Source organism: Oncorhynchus mykiss, chromosome 5 (assembly GCF_057628025.1).
Source record: "Oncorhynchus mykiss isolate SJ-2025 chromosome 5, ASM5762802v1, whole genome shotgun sequence".
Lineage (NCBI taxonomy): Eukaryota > Metazoa > Chordata > Actinopteri > Salmoniformes > Salmonidae > Oncorhynchus > Oncorhynchus mykiss.
Genome location: NC_143026.1, coordinates 56,063,904 through 56,081,303, shown reverse-complemented (window position 1 = coordinate 56,081,303; position 17,400 = coordinate 56,063,904). Strand labels below are relative to the sequence as shown.

The 17,400-nt window shown below is 45.6% G+C and overlaps 1 protein-coding gene across 3 annotated transcripts in view; it reads left to right on the top strand.

Moving 5' to 3' along the window:
* LOC110524050 (uncharacterized) overlaps nucleotides 1-17,400 on the top strand; it is a 122,085-nt gene that overhangs the window by 58,734 nt on the left and 45,951 nt on the right. For all 3 annotated transcript variants that reach the window (XM_021603349.3, XM_090235207.1, XM_021603348.3), the window contains exons 3-4: nucleotides 11,728-11,953; nucleotides 13,486-14,917. In XM_021603349.3, coding sequence (XP_021459024.2) covers nucleotides 11,728-11,953; nucleotides 13,486-14,917 — 1,658 coding nt within the window. The remainder of the gene's footprint in view (nucleotides 1-11,727; nucleotides 11,954-13,485; nucleotides 14,918-17,400) is intronic.

The window sequence follows — 17,400 nt, the reverse complement described above, 5'->3', positions numbered from 1 at the left end:
GCAGTAGATGATATAGAGTACAGTATATACATATACATATGAGATGAATAATGTAGGGTATGTAAACATTATATTAGGTAGCATTGTTAAAGTGGCTAGTGATATATTTTACATCATTTGCCCCCGGTGATGCATTGTGCAGACCTCACTACCCTCTGGAGAGCCTTACAGTTGTGGGCGGAGCAGTTGCCGTACCAGGCGGTGATACAGCCCGACAGGATGCTCTCGATTGTGCATCTGTAGAAGTTTGTGAGTGCTTTTGGTGACAAGCCAAATTTCTTCAGCCTCCTGAGGTTGAAGAGGCGCTGCTGCGCCTTCTTCACGATGCTGTCTGTGTGGGTGGACCAATTCAGTTTGTTTGTGATGTGTACGCCGAGAAACTTAAAACTTACTACCCTCTCCACTACTGTTCCATCGATGTGGATAGGGGGGTGTTCCCTCTGCTGTTTCCTGAAGTCCACAATCATCTCCTTAGTTTTGTTGACGTTGAGTGTGAGGTTATTTTCCTGACACCACACTCCGAGGGCCCTCACCTCCTCCCTGTAGGCCGTCTCGTCGTTGATGGTAATCAAGCCTACCACTGTTGTGTCGTCCGCAAACTTGATGATTGAGTTGGAGGCGTGCGTGGCCACGCAGTCGTTGGTGAACAGGGAATACAGGAGAGGGCTCAGAACGCACCCTTGTGGGGCCCCAGTGTTGAGGATCAGAGGGGTGGAGATGTTGTTACCTACCCTCACCACCTTGGGGCGGCCCGTCAGGAAGTCCAGTACCCAGTTGCACAGGGAGGTGTCGAGACCCAGGGTCTCGAGCTTGATGACGAGCTTGGAGGGCACTATGGTGTTAAATGCCGAGCTGTAGTCGATGAACAGCATTCTCACATAGGTATTCCTCTTGTCCAGATGGGTTAGGGCAGTGTGCAGTGTGGTTGAGATTGCATCGTCTGTGGACCTATTTGGGTGGTAAGCAAATTGGAGTGGGTCTAGGGTGTCAGGTAGGGTGGAGGTGATATGGTCCTTGACTAGTCTCTCAAAGCACTTCATGATGACGGAAGTGAGTGCTACGGGGCGGTAGTCGTTTAGCTCAGTTACCTTAGCTTTCTTGGGAACAGGAACAATGGTGGCCCTCTTGAAGCATGTGGGAACAGCAGACTGGGATAGGGATTGATTGAATATGTCCGTAAACACACCAGCCAGCTGGTCTGCGCATGCTCTGAGGGAGCGGCTGGGGATGCCATCTGGGCCTGCAGCCTTGCGAGGGTTGACACGTTTAAATGTTTTCCTCACGTCGGCTGCAGTGAAGGAGAGTCCGCATGTTTTAGTTGCGGGCCGTGTCAGTGGCACTGTATTGTCCTCAAAGCGGGCAAAAAAGTTATTTAGTCTGCCTGGGAGCAAGACATCCTGGTCCGTGACGGGGCCGGTTTTCTTTTTGTAATCCATGATTGACTGTAGACCCTGCCACATACCTCTTGTGTCTGAGCCATTGAATTGAGATTCTACTTTGTCTCTATACTGACGCTTAGCTTGTTTGATTGCCTTGCGGAGGGAATAGTTACACTGTTTGTATTCGGTCATGTTTCCGGTCACCTTGCCCTGATTAAAAGCAGTGGTTCGGGCTTTCAGTTTCACGCGAATGCTGCCATCAATCCACGGTTTCTGGTTTGGGAATGTTTTAATCGTTGCTATGGGAACGACATCTTCAACGCACGTTCTAATGAACTCGCTCACCGAATCAGCGTATTCGTCAATGTTGTTGTCTGACGCAATACGAAACATATCCCAGTCCACGTGATGGAAGCAGTCTTGGAGTGTGGAGTCAGATTGGTCGGACCAGCGTTGAACAGACCTCAGCGCGAGAGCTTCTTGTTTTAGTTTCTGTCTGTAGGCAGGGATCAACAAAGTGGAGTCGTGGTCAGCTTTTCCGAAAGGAGGGCGGGGCAGGGCCTTATATGCGTCGCGGAAGTTAGAATAGCAGGGATCCAAGGTTTTTCCAGCCCTGGTTGCGCAATCGATATGCTGTCTTGTTTTCAGAGTCTTGTTTTCAGAGTCTTGTTTTCAGATTAGCCTTGTTAAAATCCCCAGCTACAATGAATGCAGCCTCCGGATAAATGGATTCCAGTTTGCACAGAGTCAAATAAAGTTCGTTCAGAGCCATCGATGTGTCTGCTTGGGGGGGAATATTTACGGCTGTGATTATAATCGAAGAGAATTCCCTTGGTAGATAATGCGGTCGACATTTGATTGTGAGGAATTCTAAATCAGGTGAACAGAAGGACTTGAGTACCTGTATGTTGTTATGATCACACCACGTCACGTTAACCATGAAGCATACGCCCCCGCCCCTCTTCTTACCAGAAAGATGTTTGTTTCTGTCTGCGCGATGCATGGAGAAACCAGCTGGCTGCACCGACTCCGATAGCATCTCTCCAGTGAGCCATGTTTCCGTGAAGCAAAGAACGTTACAGTCTCTGATGTCCCTCTGGAATGCTACCCTTGCTCGGATTTCATCAACCTTGTTGTCAAGAGACTGGACATTGGCGAGAAGAATGCTAGGGAGTGGTGCGCGATGTGCCCGTCTCCGGAGTCTGACCAGAAGACCACTCCGTTTCCCCCTTTTACGAAGTCGTTGTTTTGGGTCGCCGGCTGGGATCCATTTCGTTGTCCTGGGTGAAAGGCAGAACACAGGATCCGCTTCGCGAAAGTCATATTCTTGGTCGTACTGATGGTGAGTTGACGCTGCTCTTATGTTCAGTAGTTCTTCTCGACTGTATGTAATGAAACCCAAGATGACCTGGGGTACCAATGTAAGAAATAACACGTAAAAAAACAAAAAACTGCATAGTTTCCTAGGAACGCGAAGCGAGGCGGCCATCTCTGTCGGCGCCGGTGATTACACCTTGCAGGGGAATGCAGTGATTGGCCAACAGACTTTACACAGAGTTTGGAAATGTTTGAATATTCATTGCACCATGCCGGGCAATACATTGATTGGACAACAGACTTTACACAGAGTTTTGAGATTTTTGAATAGTCATTACACCATGCATTGGAATGCAGTGATTGGACAACATACTTTACACATCGTTTGGAAATGTTTGAGTAGTCATTTTACCATGTTGGGGTATGCAGAGATTGGACAACAAACTTTACACAGATTTGGGAGATGTTTGACTAGTCTTTACACAGTGCAGGGGAATGCAGTGATTAGACAGCAGACTTTACACAGAGTTTGTCTACTTTGGGCTAGTAATTACACCATGCTGGGGTATTCAGTGATTGGACAACATACTTTACGCAGAGTTTGGAGATGTTTGTCTAGTCATTACACCATGCGGTGAAAGCGGTGACTGGACAACAGACTTTACACAGAATTAGATTTTTTTTGTCTATTCAGTATACCATGCAGTGATTGGACAACAGACTTTACACAGAGTTTGAAGATTTTTACTATTTATTACACCATGCAGGAGAATGCAGTGATTGGACAACAGACTTTGCACAGAGTTTGGAGATTTTTGACTGTTCCACACAACATTCAAGGGAATGCAGTGATTAGGCAACAGAATTTACTCAGAGTTTGTTTATTTTTAACTAATAATTACACCAAGCAGGGGAATGCAATGATTGGACATCGGACTTTACACAGAGTTGGTCTATTTTTGACTAGTCTTTATACCATGCAGGTGAACGCAGTGATTGTTCAACAGACTTTACACAGAGTTGGGAAATGTTTGACTAGTCATTACACCTTGCAGGGCAATGCAGCGATTGAACAGGAAAGTTTACACAGAGTTGGGAGATGTTTGACTAGTCATTACACTTGCAGGGCAATGCAGCGATTGAACAGGAAAGTTTACACAGAGTTGGGAGATGTTTGACTAGTCATTACACTTGCAGGGCAATGCAGCGATTGAACAGGAAAGTTTACACAGAGTTGGGAGATGTTTGACTAGTCATTACACCATGCAGGTGAATGCAGTGATTGGACAACAGACTTTGCACAGTGTTTGGAGAGTGTTGAATATTTATAACACCATGGAGGGGAATGCAGTGATTGGACAACATACTTTACGCAGAGTTTGGAAATGTTTGTCTAGTTATTACACCATGCAGGGGAATGCAGTGATTGGACAACATACTTCACACAGAATTTGGAAATGTTTCAGTATTCATTGCACCATGCAGGGGAATGCATTGATTGGACAACAGACTTTACACAGAATTTGGAAATGTTTCAGTATTCATTGCACCATGCAGAGGAATGCAGTGATTGGACAAGAGACTTTACACATAGTTTGGAGATTTTTGACTAGTCATTACACCATGCAGGGGAATGCAGTGATTGGACAAGAGACTTTACACAGAGTTGGGAGATTTTTGTCTAGTCATTACACCTTGCAAAGGAATGCAGAAGTTGGACAAATGACTTTTCACAGAGTTTGGAGATGTTTGACTGGTCATTACACCTTGCAGGGGGATGCAGAGATTGGACAACAGACTTTGGAGATTTTTGTGGGGATTTGCTATTACTTGTTCTGGTTCTTTAAATTGTCATAATGTTTCAGAAAATAGTTTTTCTTAGTCACACATAGTTTGAATTCAAGGTGAAGTTGTTCATGACAAATCAAGGAGAAACATAGGATACCTTTCCGAGCACAGCTAAAATCCATAACAAACTTATTTCATCCTCATGAAAATTCCCATGTTTGCTGGTACTGGTAATCCTTCTAAGTAAACAGAGACATTTCTGTCCTCCTAATTTAATTGTTTTTCTTCTTCCCCCTCTTTTCCCTCACTCCGTCGAGCACCTGTTTAAAGTAGCTGTCCTTTCGACTTTGTTATTTTTCATTTACTTGTGCCCCCAGGTTTTTCAATCATACATCCATTACTAAGCAAACAAATAAGTTCTGGGCCTATGCAGCAGACACAAATATAGATGAGTTATGAGATTTAAAGCAGGAGAAGGCAGCTTTGGACTGTAATACACAACATCTGCGGTGGACAGCAGTCACACAACACAGAGCATCCCGCAAACTTCTCCAGCCTGTCATCTCCCACCCCAGTCATGCTGTGTGTTATAAGTGTTATATAAATTGAGAAGAGAGGAGAGGAAGAATTAACTGATTATCATTAACCGTTCATGTGCTCATCTTATGATTTATGGAGCCCAATGTGGCAACGGGTTGAATTGTCACGCTGGATTTCCAGGTGCATCCGTCTTGTGGTTTTGGCAGCTTGTTGTTTCTTGAGTTCAGATATTTTAGCGTCTGGGCCCTGACATGGGCTGTGTCCCAAATTGTGCCCAATTCCCTATATAGCACACACATTTTTTTTTTACCAAAGCCCATGCCACCAGTTCCCTCCGAGCAAAGTTAGCTCTCTCAGTACAGTACACCTCTTGAACGCTGCCCGTCTTCTCCTCCCCCACTCTCCTCCTCTTCCCTCCTCACCTCCTCCGCTCCCCCCGAAAACATCTGCACATCTGTTTTTTATTCCCCGGGATCTCAGAAGACTTAAACACATTAAACACTGGTACAAGCGCAGTCTCACCCCAGCACTTGAAACAGCGCTTAGGTGACTTAAAAGGCAGAGGCGAGAATTATAGAAAATTAAGTGTCACCGAAAAAAAAAAATTGCCTGAGATTACCACCAATTACACTTAATCATGTACCGCACCAGGACATCTGCTGATCAGATGCAGCAGTACTATTGTCCATAGAGACTATAGAGAGCGCGCGCGAGAGAGAGAGATCAGATAGACAAAGAACAGAGAGACACACAGAGAGAGAGAGAGAAGAGACTGTGAAAGACGGAGAAAGAGACCGAGACCCGAAAGAGAGGCCGACGATCAGAATCTGGATCCTATCGTAATTTGTGTGAAATGAGAGAGGTCCATTATTCAAGGAATGCTGGGTTCAGAATGATAGCATGTGATGTGATATGGTGACGTGATTGAATATCAGGTCATTCTGAGTGTAGAATGCATTGAGGAATACAATACAGGACATGCAAATCTGGAGATAATAGTCACTGTTTTTGTGGGGTTAGCCATGCCCTTTCTTTGTTGGAGACATGTGGGATGTTCTGTTTTATTAGTCATTTATTAGTCATTCAGATAGAGAGGGAGTTAGCCAAAGCACAAACTGATTTATCTCAACATGACTCTCTGATGATTTGCCCCTTTGGCAACAAGAGTACAGCCTTACTGTACACATGTGTATGCCAAATGGCACCTTATTCCCTTTAGTGCACTGCTTCTTGCCAGGGCCCATAGTGCTCTGGTCCAAAGTAGTGCATTATATGGGAATATGGTGCCATTTGGGATACAGATGTGGCACTCATATGGAAATACTTGTTTTTCTAAACCAGATCAACGTCAACGAGTCAAAAGAGAGAGCATGACATTTGTTCTGGTTAATTGTATTTGTTTGCCTGTCTTGTCTCTTTATCTCCAAATGCAGAACCGGATGAATTCATCCATGGAAATAGTTTGTAAGGGCTTTTCATTTGTGGTTTGTCGATGCGTCAGATTTTTTTTTTAAGGCTTTGCTTTGTGTTCTCGAGGGGGTTTGAAACGGAGGAAGCGTGACAAATGGATGACCTAAGAACACCGAATCAATAAGGGTGTGATTGGAACCTCATTTCTCCCCTTGACACAAGCCAAAAATAAGAATCACATATGTCCCTCAATAGACCTTCTCCAGTAACCACATATATCCCTTTATAATTACCCCATGTCTGCGTCTATAGTTTATGTGTTCGTTCCTGTGTAATAGAGAGATATTCTTCTCATCTAATCTCACTCTCTCCCCCCGTGAGCTCCGTGAGCTCAACCGTTTCTAATGATCCCGCAATGATAGTAATAGATCTATAACCATGGTATCAAACAGGGTATCTTCCTGTGGTCCTGTTCCACAAGTTTGTTTTTCTGGGAGGTGTGTAAGAACAAGAAGGGGGGGAGGATAACAATAGAGGCCTTCTTCGGGGCTTCATCTCAGCTCTCTCTGGTTGTGAATGCTGACATCAGTGGGTGTTTGTAAGGATGGGCCAAAAGCACATCTGTACATGGTCTTTATAGAACAGCACAGTTGCCCGCGGTGATTCTGGCATCGGCATGTAACGAGTCTCTCCCTGATCTCATGCCCTGAGATTGTCACCTCTAATTGGCTCTGAACGCTTGCAAGTGTGCATATCATTATCAGAGCAACTAGGGCCATGACCCCCCCCCCCCCCCCCCCCTTCTTCAAAACGATTTCACTTACAAAATACATGACTGAAATCATGGAGTTCATTTCAGCTCACATTTTGGAGAGAATTGGGGGGGGGGGGGGGGGGGGGAAGCCCTAAATGGTTCCTTAGAGACCACCAGAGACCACTGTTACAGGACCTAACCGCAACATGACCAGTCAGCACTGATCTGACCCCTGCGTGTTCCCATCACTGTGTCAGCGCAACAATCTCTCACCCTCCCTCCATCTCTCGCTCTATCTCTGTCACCGGCTCTGTGTGTCTTCCATTTCACCTCGGTCCCAGGTGCTTCCACTGGCTTCCACCTCCTGATCAAGCCAGCCCTAACACACAACGAAATACTCACAATGTTGAATTACCATGGCATATTCAATATAAACTGAATTTACGGTTGGTTTCCTTCCAAGCCACCATATGTTGAGAAGCCTGTTTCTCCTCCTAGCCTGAGCATGACTGATTCTGTTAATGTAGCAAAGCTTTCAGCCGGGCGTTCAGTCTGTATGCTTTATGGAATATAGAACAACTATAGGACTTTAGTACAGACACAGTGACTGGAGTGGAGGCACCCTGGTTTACTTTAGAAGAGTGACTGTTCTAATCGAGATCTAAAGACAGACTAGTTATATGGTGTGAACTGATCAGGAAAAACTCCTTGTCCTACCAATTGCCTACAACTAGGGCCAGTTTTTCCTGATGATATACCCTATACCCTAGTCCTAATCATCTCCATACAGTTTAGGCTCCTCTCGCAACCTGGTCTTTAAGCATTTCGTATTATTCTGTTCGTAAATCCAGAACATGGCATTTTATAGTAGGATATGTTACGTTTCATATGTTATTTATTAATTTATGGATTCCATCACCCATCTTGGATATATTATGAATAACAATTTGTTTTATATGTCATTTACAATATGTTACGAATTTTCTAAACATAGAAGATGTTACGAATTTGCTAAATGTGTGATATGTTACAAATTCTGTCTAGGTGGCTAATATTAGCTAGCTGGCTAACGTTACCTAGGCTAAGGGTTAGGATTGGGGGTTAGGGTTAAGTTTAGGAGTTATGGTTAAGGTTAGGGTTAGGGGAATGGTTAGCTAACATGCTAAGTAGTTGCAAAGCAACTAAAAAGTAGTAAAAAAAAGTAGCTAATTTGCCCTTGATGAGACTCAAATTTACAATCTTTGGGTTACTAAAGGTTTGCGTTATTCACCCACCCCGACTTTCATTTTTGCCTTAAGTAACCATCTGTCTTTTGTAACCATACCAAACGTAACATACAGTATCATACAAATTTGAGTGTCCCAGATATACTTTTACTATGTTACATCTAGTCTATGAGACCAGGCTGAGCTTGTAGCCAGAAACTAGCACCTCCAGTGTGTCTTCTCCTTTTCCCAATGTCCTCTCCTCCTGCTCCAACATCTCCTCTATACCTCGGGGATTCGATCTTGCAACCTTCCGGTTACTAGTTCAATGCTCTAACCACTAGGTTACCTGCCACCCCAATCTCTGTAAACAGAACAAATCATAGGTAATCACTCCGCTGGGATATTTGCGGTGTTCGCGCCGCTTTGCCTTGATTTACATAAAGTACTTTCTACTGGCAAACAGCAACTGTTTCCAAACAGGGAAGCAGAGAATGCCTCTTCTGAAGTGCATTGTATTTTATTTGGCTTGAATGTGTGGCTCAATCTGTTTTGCCTGGGTATATGTTGTATTTCATTGTTCATTGTACCTGATCCAAACATAAGCTACATCTTAAAGACATACCATACAGAAAATATTAAATGGTATGGTTAGACCATAGGCTTTATGCTGTTCTCACTTTGGCTGTGTATTTTATAGGGTGCTTGGAAGTGCACATACTAATACAGTTGTAGGATCTTAATTTGATTACTCTTTTTTTTGCTGAGAATTTTAATATACAGCAGGAAATGCAAACTTGAAGTGCATTGGTCTAAGGCACTGCATCGCAGCGCAAGCTGTGCCACTGGAGATCCTGCTTCGAGTCCAGGCTCTGTCGCAGCCGGCCGTGACCGGGAGACCCATGGGGAGGTGCTCAATTGGCCCAGCGTCGTCCGTGTTAGGTGAGGGTTTGGCCTGCAGGGATGTTCTTGTCCCATCACGCACTAGCGACTCATGTGGCGGGCCGGGCGCAATGCACGCTGACATGGTTGCCAGGTGCACCACGTTTTCGCCGACACATTGGTGAGGCTGGTTTCCGGGTTAAGCGGGCATTGTGTCAAGAAGCAGTGCGGCTTGGCTGGGTTGTGTTTCGGAGGATGCACGGCTCTCGACCTTCGCCTCTCCCAAGTCCGTGCGGGAGTTGCAGCGATGAGACAAGACTGTAACTACAAATTGGATACCACCAAATTGGGGAGAACCATTTTAAAATAAAAAAAGACATATCCGACTTGATTTCCCCAAAATGAAAAAAATGTATCGGCCCCTACAAAAATGTCCATTAATTATAATCGACATAATAATTCACATTTCTGGTTACTGCAGGATTATTTTCTCGCTGTAGCAGAGTGGCTCAAATTAAGATCCTACATCTGTATTCACTCTTTAGAACATGTGGTGCGTGTTTGCGTGTGTTTGCGTGTGCGTGTGCACCTGTGTGTGACTGTACATAGTGAAAGGTTACATATGGTCAAAGCCATGGTATACATGCATTTTGAATTCTCTATCCTGACTCATGTCACCATTGGCCGTCCTGATTGAATCACTCTTATTCCAGATGAGGCAAGAAATACTTGGCCGTCAATCAACAGGCCTTGAAGTTTTCATACACAAACACAGTTGGATATGCTAACTGTGGAAACGCGCAGCCAAGAAGAAGAAAAAAAAAGAAGAGGCAGGACACCAGAACTTTATAAACAGAACCATTTGTATTCCTTGAAAACAGAACAGAGCTGAAAGAGTTCTTGCCTTCTGTTTATGGCTCTGAGTGAAACCAGCATGCCTCTCAAAGTCCCTCAGCGAGCGACACTGCAGCGTTTGCACTGACTTTCTATACCGCTCCCCTCTCGCTCCCTGTGCATCACCTCTCCCTCTCGCCACCTCTCCCCTAGTCTTTCTCTTTCCAATGCCAACCACGCATCTCCACCTTAACTTGTTTTTCTGTGACTTCTTCACAACCTCTCCCTCTCTCTGTCCGTCTGCCTCTCCCTCCCTCCTTCTCTCTCGCTGACTACATCGTGTTTAAAAACATTTAAAAAATCTTTCTCTGCCTGTTACTTTATCCTCATCTTTCTGTTTTCTCTATCCTCATGCCTTCCTCCTCCTTCTCTTTTTTCTTTCATTCCTTTATATCACTTAAGGAGTGTTTGGGTGCCTGCATTGATAATAGCTCAAGAGATGTGATAACATTGTCAATAACATCATTATGAGCAAAATTCAATTTGAGAAATTGAGTTAGGGAGGTTGGAGCAGGGACATGTGGCCTCCTACACACGAACGAGCATCGGGGGTATTGTCTTTCCTTCTGGAAATATTTCGACATACACAGCCCCCCCCCCCCCCCCCCCCCTTCACTCACTTTCATGTGTCAAATTTCAGATCTCTAGTCATATTCTGATGTGTTTTATGGAAACATTTTGTTAGACACCCCCCCCCCCCAAAAAAAGCTTTTCTTGGTTATATTCATGTCATGTGGTGCTAAATATATAGATTGTTTATGCTAGTGGTTCAGCAAACTCTCTCACAATTTCAACACAAAACACATTTCCTGTAATCGAAATAGAATTACCCGGTTGTGGATTGACTGAGTGTCTCTTCAATAGCAAAGTGACAAACACTTGGAACATTTGGAACATTCATCAATGCAAATAATTAGCTAATTTCTCGCTCTTGTTTAGTTTTCCCACAGTACTAATAATATCAATGAGATCCACGCTATAGAGTGTTATTGTCTACACACTGAAGAAGGATGTGAAGCCAAAACGTCTGTATATGCTAACTGGATGCAGTAGAGATAATCATAATAATCACGCTTTTTTTGCTTATCTGTTACACAGTTCAACAAGAACTTACACAAGTCTAATCTTTTGACGTCATCAGCTTTTTTAAAGTTCACCAAAGAGCACAAAACCACTCCATATCTCAACGGGTCCACAAACTTCGAAGCCAGCGATTGTTCTCGAGAGATCGATCGTAATTTGATACACTTTCAACATGTCACTGATGGAAGCGTCTCAGAGGAGATCTGTTGCACTCTATGGCAGTTATTAATCTCTCTGTTCTGTCGTTAGAGTAGCGAAACAGGCAAGCAGAGCCAACTTCCAGCTAGAGGGGGACTCTGAGGGGTTTACAGTGCTGTCATTGTCATCATAAGTTTTGTATTTATTAGTGTTGTGTGTATTTGCTTGTGCAAACAAACTTCCCCTTTGGGGATGAATAAAATCCTATCTTATTTTAGGGACTTTGAGGGTTACAGACAGTGTTGTCATTTTCATCCCTTCTCTTCCCCTTTTCCAGTGAACGGCAGTTGCAGCGGTGCCTACTGCCCAGAGAAGGAGAGTGGGCCAGAGCTGGGGGGCAGTGAGGGCACACTGATGCGCTGTGGGCAGAGTCTGGCGGTGCCGGTGCCACCAGGGAGCCAGCCAGGTCCAGTGGGTCATTACCACAGTGTCCACTGTGAGCGGCCCACACCCACACACAACCTTCATCTGCAGGACAGCCAGCAGCAGCACGCTGAAGCCAGGTAAGAACGACAAGACAGGTTCTGACAAGAACACCGGCAACATAGGGGTCAGTACAGGCCTGAAACAGTATAGCTGTCTGTCAATTGTTTCTGTTGATCAGATTGTTTGTATTTTTGAAACACCTGAAATGATGTTAGCAGTACATGTTCTACTATCGTATTAACACTAATAACATTATCATACTGATAAAATGAACAGTCATCATTCTACGCAGGTAATGGTATTGATAATAATCCCCCAAAAAATGCGTACTTCATCTGTCAAATGTAATTACCTATAGCATTTAATGACATTTCTCATAGAGGAGGCAGGTACACTACGTAACATCTATTCACTGGTCAGAAAAAGATTCCTATCACCCTCTCTGGCCTCTATACACTCCAAAGTGCTTCTGGAGAGACATTCAATTCTCCCATATTGTCTCCCCGAATGCCATCGCTGCAGCCAAACAGGAAATAGCGCTCATGAAAGAAAGGGGGGGCACTCTCTCTCTCTCTCACACACTCTTTATTGACTACGAAAAAGTCCATCTCTGGCTCTATCTAGTACTTTTCCCCAGTGTGCGTCGAGAGAGAGGGAGAGAGAGATAGAGAGAGAGAAAGAGAGAGCGAGAGGGAGAGAAGAGAGAGAGAGAGAGAGGACAAAGGCAATTCCTTCATGGAGACAGGAGAGAGAGAAAGAGGGGCCTTCTCACATCACTCAAGAGCTTTGCACAAAATCCATAATGAGCGAACTGACAGGAATTATTATGTAGGACATCACAGCGACGCATGGAGAAATACGACCTGGCTCCCCATTCACCGGGGGCAAGATTCCCACCATAATACACAGTATTGTAAACGCTGACCCTTCACAGGCCGCCATTATGCCAACAAACCAGGTGACTCCTATTTATCCCAACATGTAGGCTTAGGTTTAACCCCTTTGTGTCATCAAAGCCTGTCAGACTAGTGACACACAAGAAGGCTCATCCATCGCCTCTTCTTCTGTCCTCTCTATCTGCCGCTCTCCTATTCTTAGCCATAAATACCCATTCATAACTGCTCACAGGGCTCAAGGTCCCCTTTCATTTATTCATGAAATCACTCCCGGATCATCTGTTTCTGGTGGATGCTGCCTTGTTTTGAAAGGGACACCACAAGTCACTAACTAACCTTCCGTTTCTCTCTGAAAGTCCTCTGGCTGTGTGAAGTGGATGTTAGACCCCCTGACTAAAATACTTTTAGTTCTGTGGGGGCTCTCTGGGGTGAGATGTTATTCTTGTAGCCAAAGAATGAGAGCACGGGAGAGCAGAGAAAGAGAGAGGGGGAGAAAGAGAGCCCACTCTAGGCCAGGTCTGCAGCTCACAGCCTTGCTGTTGTGCGAGGGCTGAAAGCTGCGGCGTGTGGGAAGGATGGCTTGGCAGGACCCAGACAGCCGTGGCCTTTATCTATCAACAGCGGGCGGCTAATAGTGCTCATATTCGCCCCTGTGTTGTCCTAATAGCCTCGCTCTGCTCAGATTCCCTGCCGTGTGTTTTTCCCCTCTACAGGTCCTCTGCCTTCCAGAGATCCCTGGCCTCTCCCGACCCAGGCTGCGGAACCTCCAACGGGGCCAGGGCACTTCCTCTCTCCTATCCCATCAAACAGGAGGCATCCATGGGCTACAACATCTCACAGGGACCAGGGGTCCCCACCACAATCCAGGGTGCCTTCCAGAACAGCAGGGGAAACATTGGGGTCCGGCGGGGGGAGATGGAGGGTCCTCTCGGTGGAAGCGGCGGTGGCAGTGGCTTAGGCAGTGCTCTATCGGCAGACTCGGCGTACCCGTTTAATAATGAAGATGGCTCCTCCCCGCTGTCTTTGTCCCCAAGCGGCTCCCGTCATTCAGCGCGGCTGCTCACTACTAGCAGCCTGAAGAGACGCTGCCTGTCCCTGGCTTCCCAGTCCGCCGCTGCCAGCAGCAACGCTAGCGCCGTCGCGAACGCCGTCGTCACCGCCACCGAGGGGATCGATATCACCGCCATTATCTGCTCCTCCCAGATGTCCGTGGTGGCCTGTGTCAACGGGCTCCGGACAAACCCCTCACCCCAGCCCAGCGGCGGCTTCTCCTCCCGGGCTGGCCCCCACAAGCCCCCACCCCCCCAGAAGTGCAGCAGCCCCCAGCAGCCCCTCTCGCAGGAGAGTTGTCAGCTGCCCTCGCCTGCCGCCTGCCTGCTGTCCCTCTCCTCGGGCTCCTCCTCGGGCTCCTCCTCCTCCTCCGTGTCTTCTCTGGACCCGGAGCAGCAGAACCAGGGACTGTGTGAGGAGCCCGGCTCAATGCAGCCGGTGGGTGGAGGAGGAGGAGGAGCAGGCGCCGATGGGCTGGGTCTGCTGATGAGTGGGGCCCTGATGACGGGAGGCCTGCTTGGGAACGTGTCTATGCTGGAGGGCTGTCAGAGGGCCGGTGGAGGAGCTCTGAAACAGGAGCCTCTAGATGACTTCTCTCCCAGCGAGGAGGAGCTCTTTCAGCACCACTACCACCATCACCACCATTATAATCACCTGACTGGCCGCACTGCTGCCAGCCACCTCCGTCCTCACCCCCACCACCCTGCCCCCCCGCGGCCCTCCATGCCCCCACCCTACCACCTGCACCAGTACGGGGGCCCAAGCCCAGGGGGCTTGCTGCACCTCCAGAACCAGCCCACATCATCTTCATCGTCACTCCTCTCGGGCCTCAAGACCTCGAGCCCCGTCGGGGGAGAGGACGGTGGGCCGCTCAGCGACAAGCAGGTTTGCCGCTGGATTGACTGCAGTGTGGCGTATGAGCAACAGGAGGAGCTAGTGAGGCACATCGAGAAGGTGCACATCGACCAGCGCAAAGGGGAGGACTTCACCTGCTTCTGGGCCGGCTGCATCCGCCGCTACAAGCCCTTCAACGCCCGCTACAAACTCCTCATCCACATGAGGGTCCACTCGGGAGAGAAGCCCAACAAGTGTATGGTGAGTCCCTCTCCCCACCATAGAAATATAATTCATTGAATGGAAATCCCCATTCAAGTAAACGTGATGGGTGTGCTGGCGGCCATATTGAATGTACCCATCCCATTCTAGTAATTCCCCACCCTGAGTAGAGAACCAAGCCATTACGGTTGGTGTCGGCAGTCAATGTTGTTCACAGCCCACTTTTCTGAATGGAAGCCATTTTTTATGGTCCATTGTACTGTAGATTACATTTCTTGTTTCCGCAGTATATTTTTACTGTGTGAAATTGACACTTCCCAGCTTGTGCAAACAGTTTGATTGTATCCCTGCATATGACTTTTTCCAGTTTCCACAGAGCCTGCTCTCTTTTATTTAAACATACATTTTGGAGCTGCTGTGTACAGTACATGTGCAATACAGGTGAAGTTGATGGTAGACTAGTTCCTAATACAGTATATCCCTTATTTGGTATTTCATTGAAATTTGTTGGTGTCCAACCAAAAAACGTGCCGTGTTTGTGTGATAGAAGTAAAAAAATAATAATAATTTATATCCTCAGAGACTGATGGTCGATTGTAATTCAAGGAAACATCTACATCAACAAGATGCATTGTTTCCAAAAGCAATACAGATCATTTTTTCATTGCAAAGTTTTTTTTCCAATGATAAAATCAGACTAGTTTTTGAAAATTGAAAATGGATACATTTATAGTCACAGTATTGTTTTGCAGAATGTTTCAAGCACACATTTTCCATTGAAGAAAAGCATTATAATTGGAGCAGTGTAGCTCGTTGTATAAATTGCTTTGTGGTTGTATTCTTTACAGGTGAAGCTCTCCTATTCCACAAGTCAACACACCAATCAACGTCAAACTGTCACTCCCCAGCATCCCTTAGCAAATGGAAAAAGCCCTCCAACCTAGAGAAGGATTTAGTCCAAATACACAATAGTCCACAATTTGTGTTGGGCGATGTCATGTTTATTTTCTCTCACTCTGCCGTTTTTTAAGAAGGGATTCAGATCATGAAAAACTAACACATCTGGTTAACATAACCAAACAATGCATACACTTGATCCCTTTAAATGGAAGGTTTAAATGTTTAGCTGTCCCACAAGTATTAAGTGAACTGGCTTTTTTTTATCCAAACCAAACACAGGGAAATATGTAGTAGTCTAGTAGAAGAAGAGGCTTACGAAGCAGAGGGATGGATGGTAAAATATCTCGTCTTGCTCAATTCAGAGTTTCACCCAACCCCTGTCCGAAATGTTCTTCCTCGTTCTAGGAAAACCATCCAGAATAGAATTATTATTGTGCAATACGATCGTAGCCTAACACCACAAAAATACCTGTTTTATTTCTATTTATGTTTTATGAAATCCCAGGCGATATATAGAAAAAGAGAATCATATTTTGTATACTTTACTGGCGGCTCATTATTGTGAACGTGTGAAAACTGGCGAGCGTCATAAGTTGTTAAGTGAAATGCAGTTAAAGTGTTTAAGTGTTAGAGTGACACTTAACACTGCTTTACATTGTTAGCTACATTTTATAGGATTTTTTTACACGAAGGCGTCGTGTAGTATTTGAATGCATAATGAGCACTGGAAGTTACTGGAAGTTCCTCAGAGCCATCGTTCATTAGTGCGTGTGCATGCTGTAGCTCAAAATGTGCTCAGGCTGTGAATCTTCACTCAACTCTGTTGTGCTGTTTTTCACGCAGATTCTGGGAATCCTAGGGAGTTCTGGGAACAAAATTCCCTGTGTTTTGGTCCAGCTGTTGGTTTAGTTTTTTTCAGAGAGTGTTGCATATACGTTAAACACTCACATTTTTTTTCTTCTCTTGTGACTGTTCATGCCAGTATAAGCTGAGTGTGTCTCAAACTCTGTCACGGAGGTCAGTTTGGTGCCACGTAGGACAGGAAGGGAAATAGACGGAGTGTGTGTTCGTGTGTGTCTGTATGTGTACGTACTGTACTACATGTATGTATAAATGTGTGTTTGTGTGGGGAGATGCTTACCAGATGCTAACACTAGAACAATTCGCCTCAGTGTAATGGAACCGCTGGGCTCTATCTCGGGACGGGAGGCAGTGTGTGTGCGTGCGGGTCCAAGCTACACATCACAGCCTCCCAATCACTCAGACCTCAGCAAGGCCTCAAACACACATACATGCGCGCACACACACACACACGCACACGCACACGCACACACACACACACACACACACACACACACACACACACACACACACACACACACACACACACACACACACACACACACACACACACACACACACACACTTACTTACTTTAATTTCTGTTATCCCCTACAATAGGAGGTATTGATTCTATCCATGTTGGATTCTAACACTCAGTTCTCAAACTGAACAAAAACAGAAATGTATTCAGACTTGCATAAACACTTCTAATGAGTATGTATTTAGATTCAGCTCGACAGAAAGCCTTAGAGAAAGTGGAAGAAAGTTGCACGTGTTTT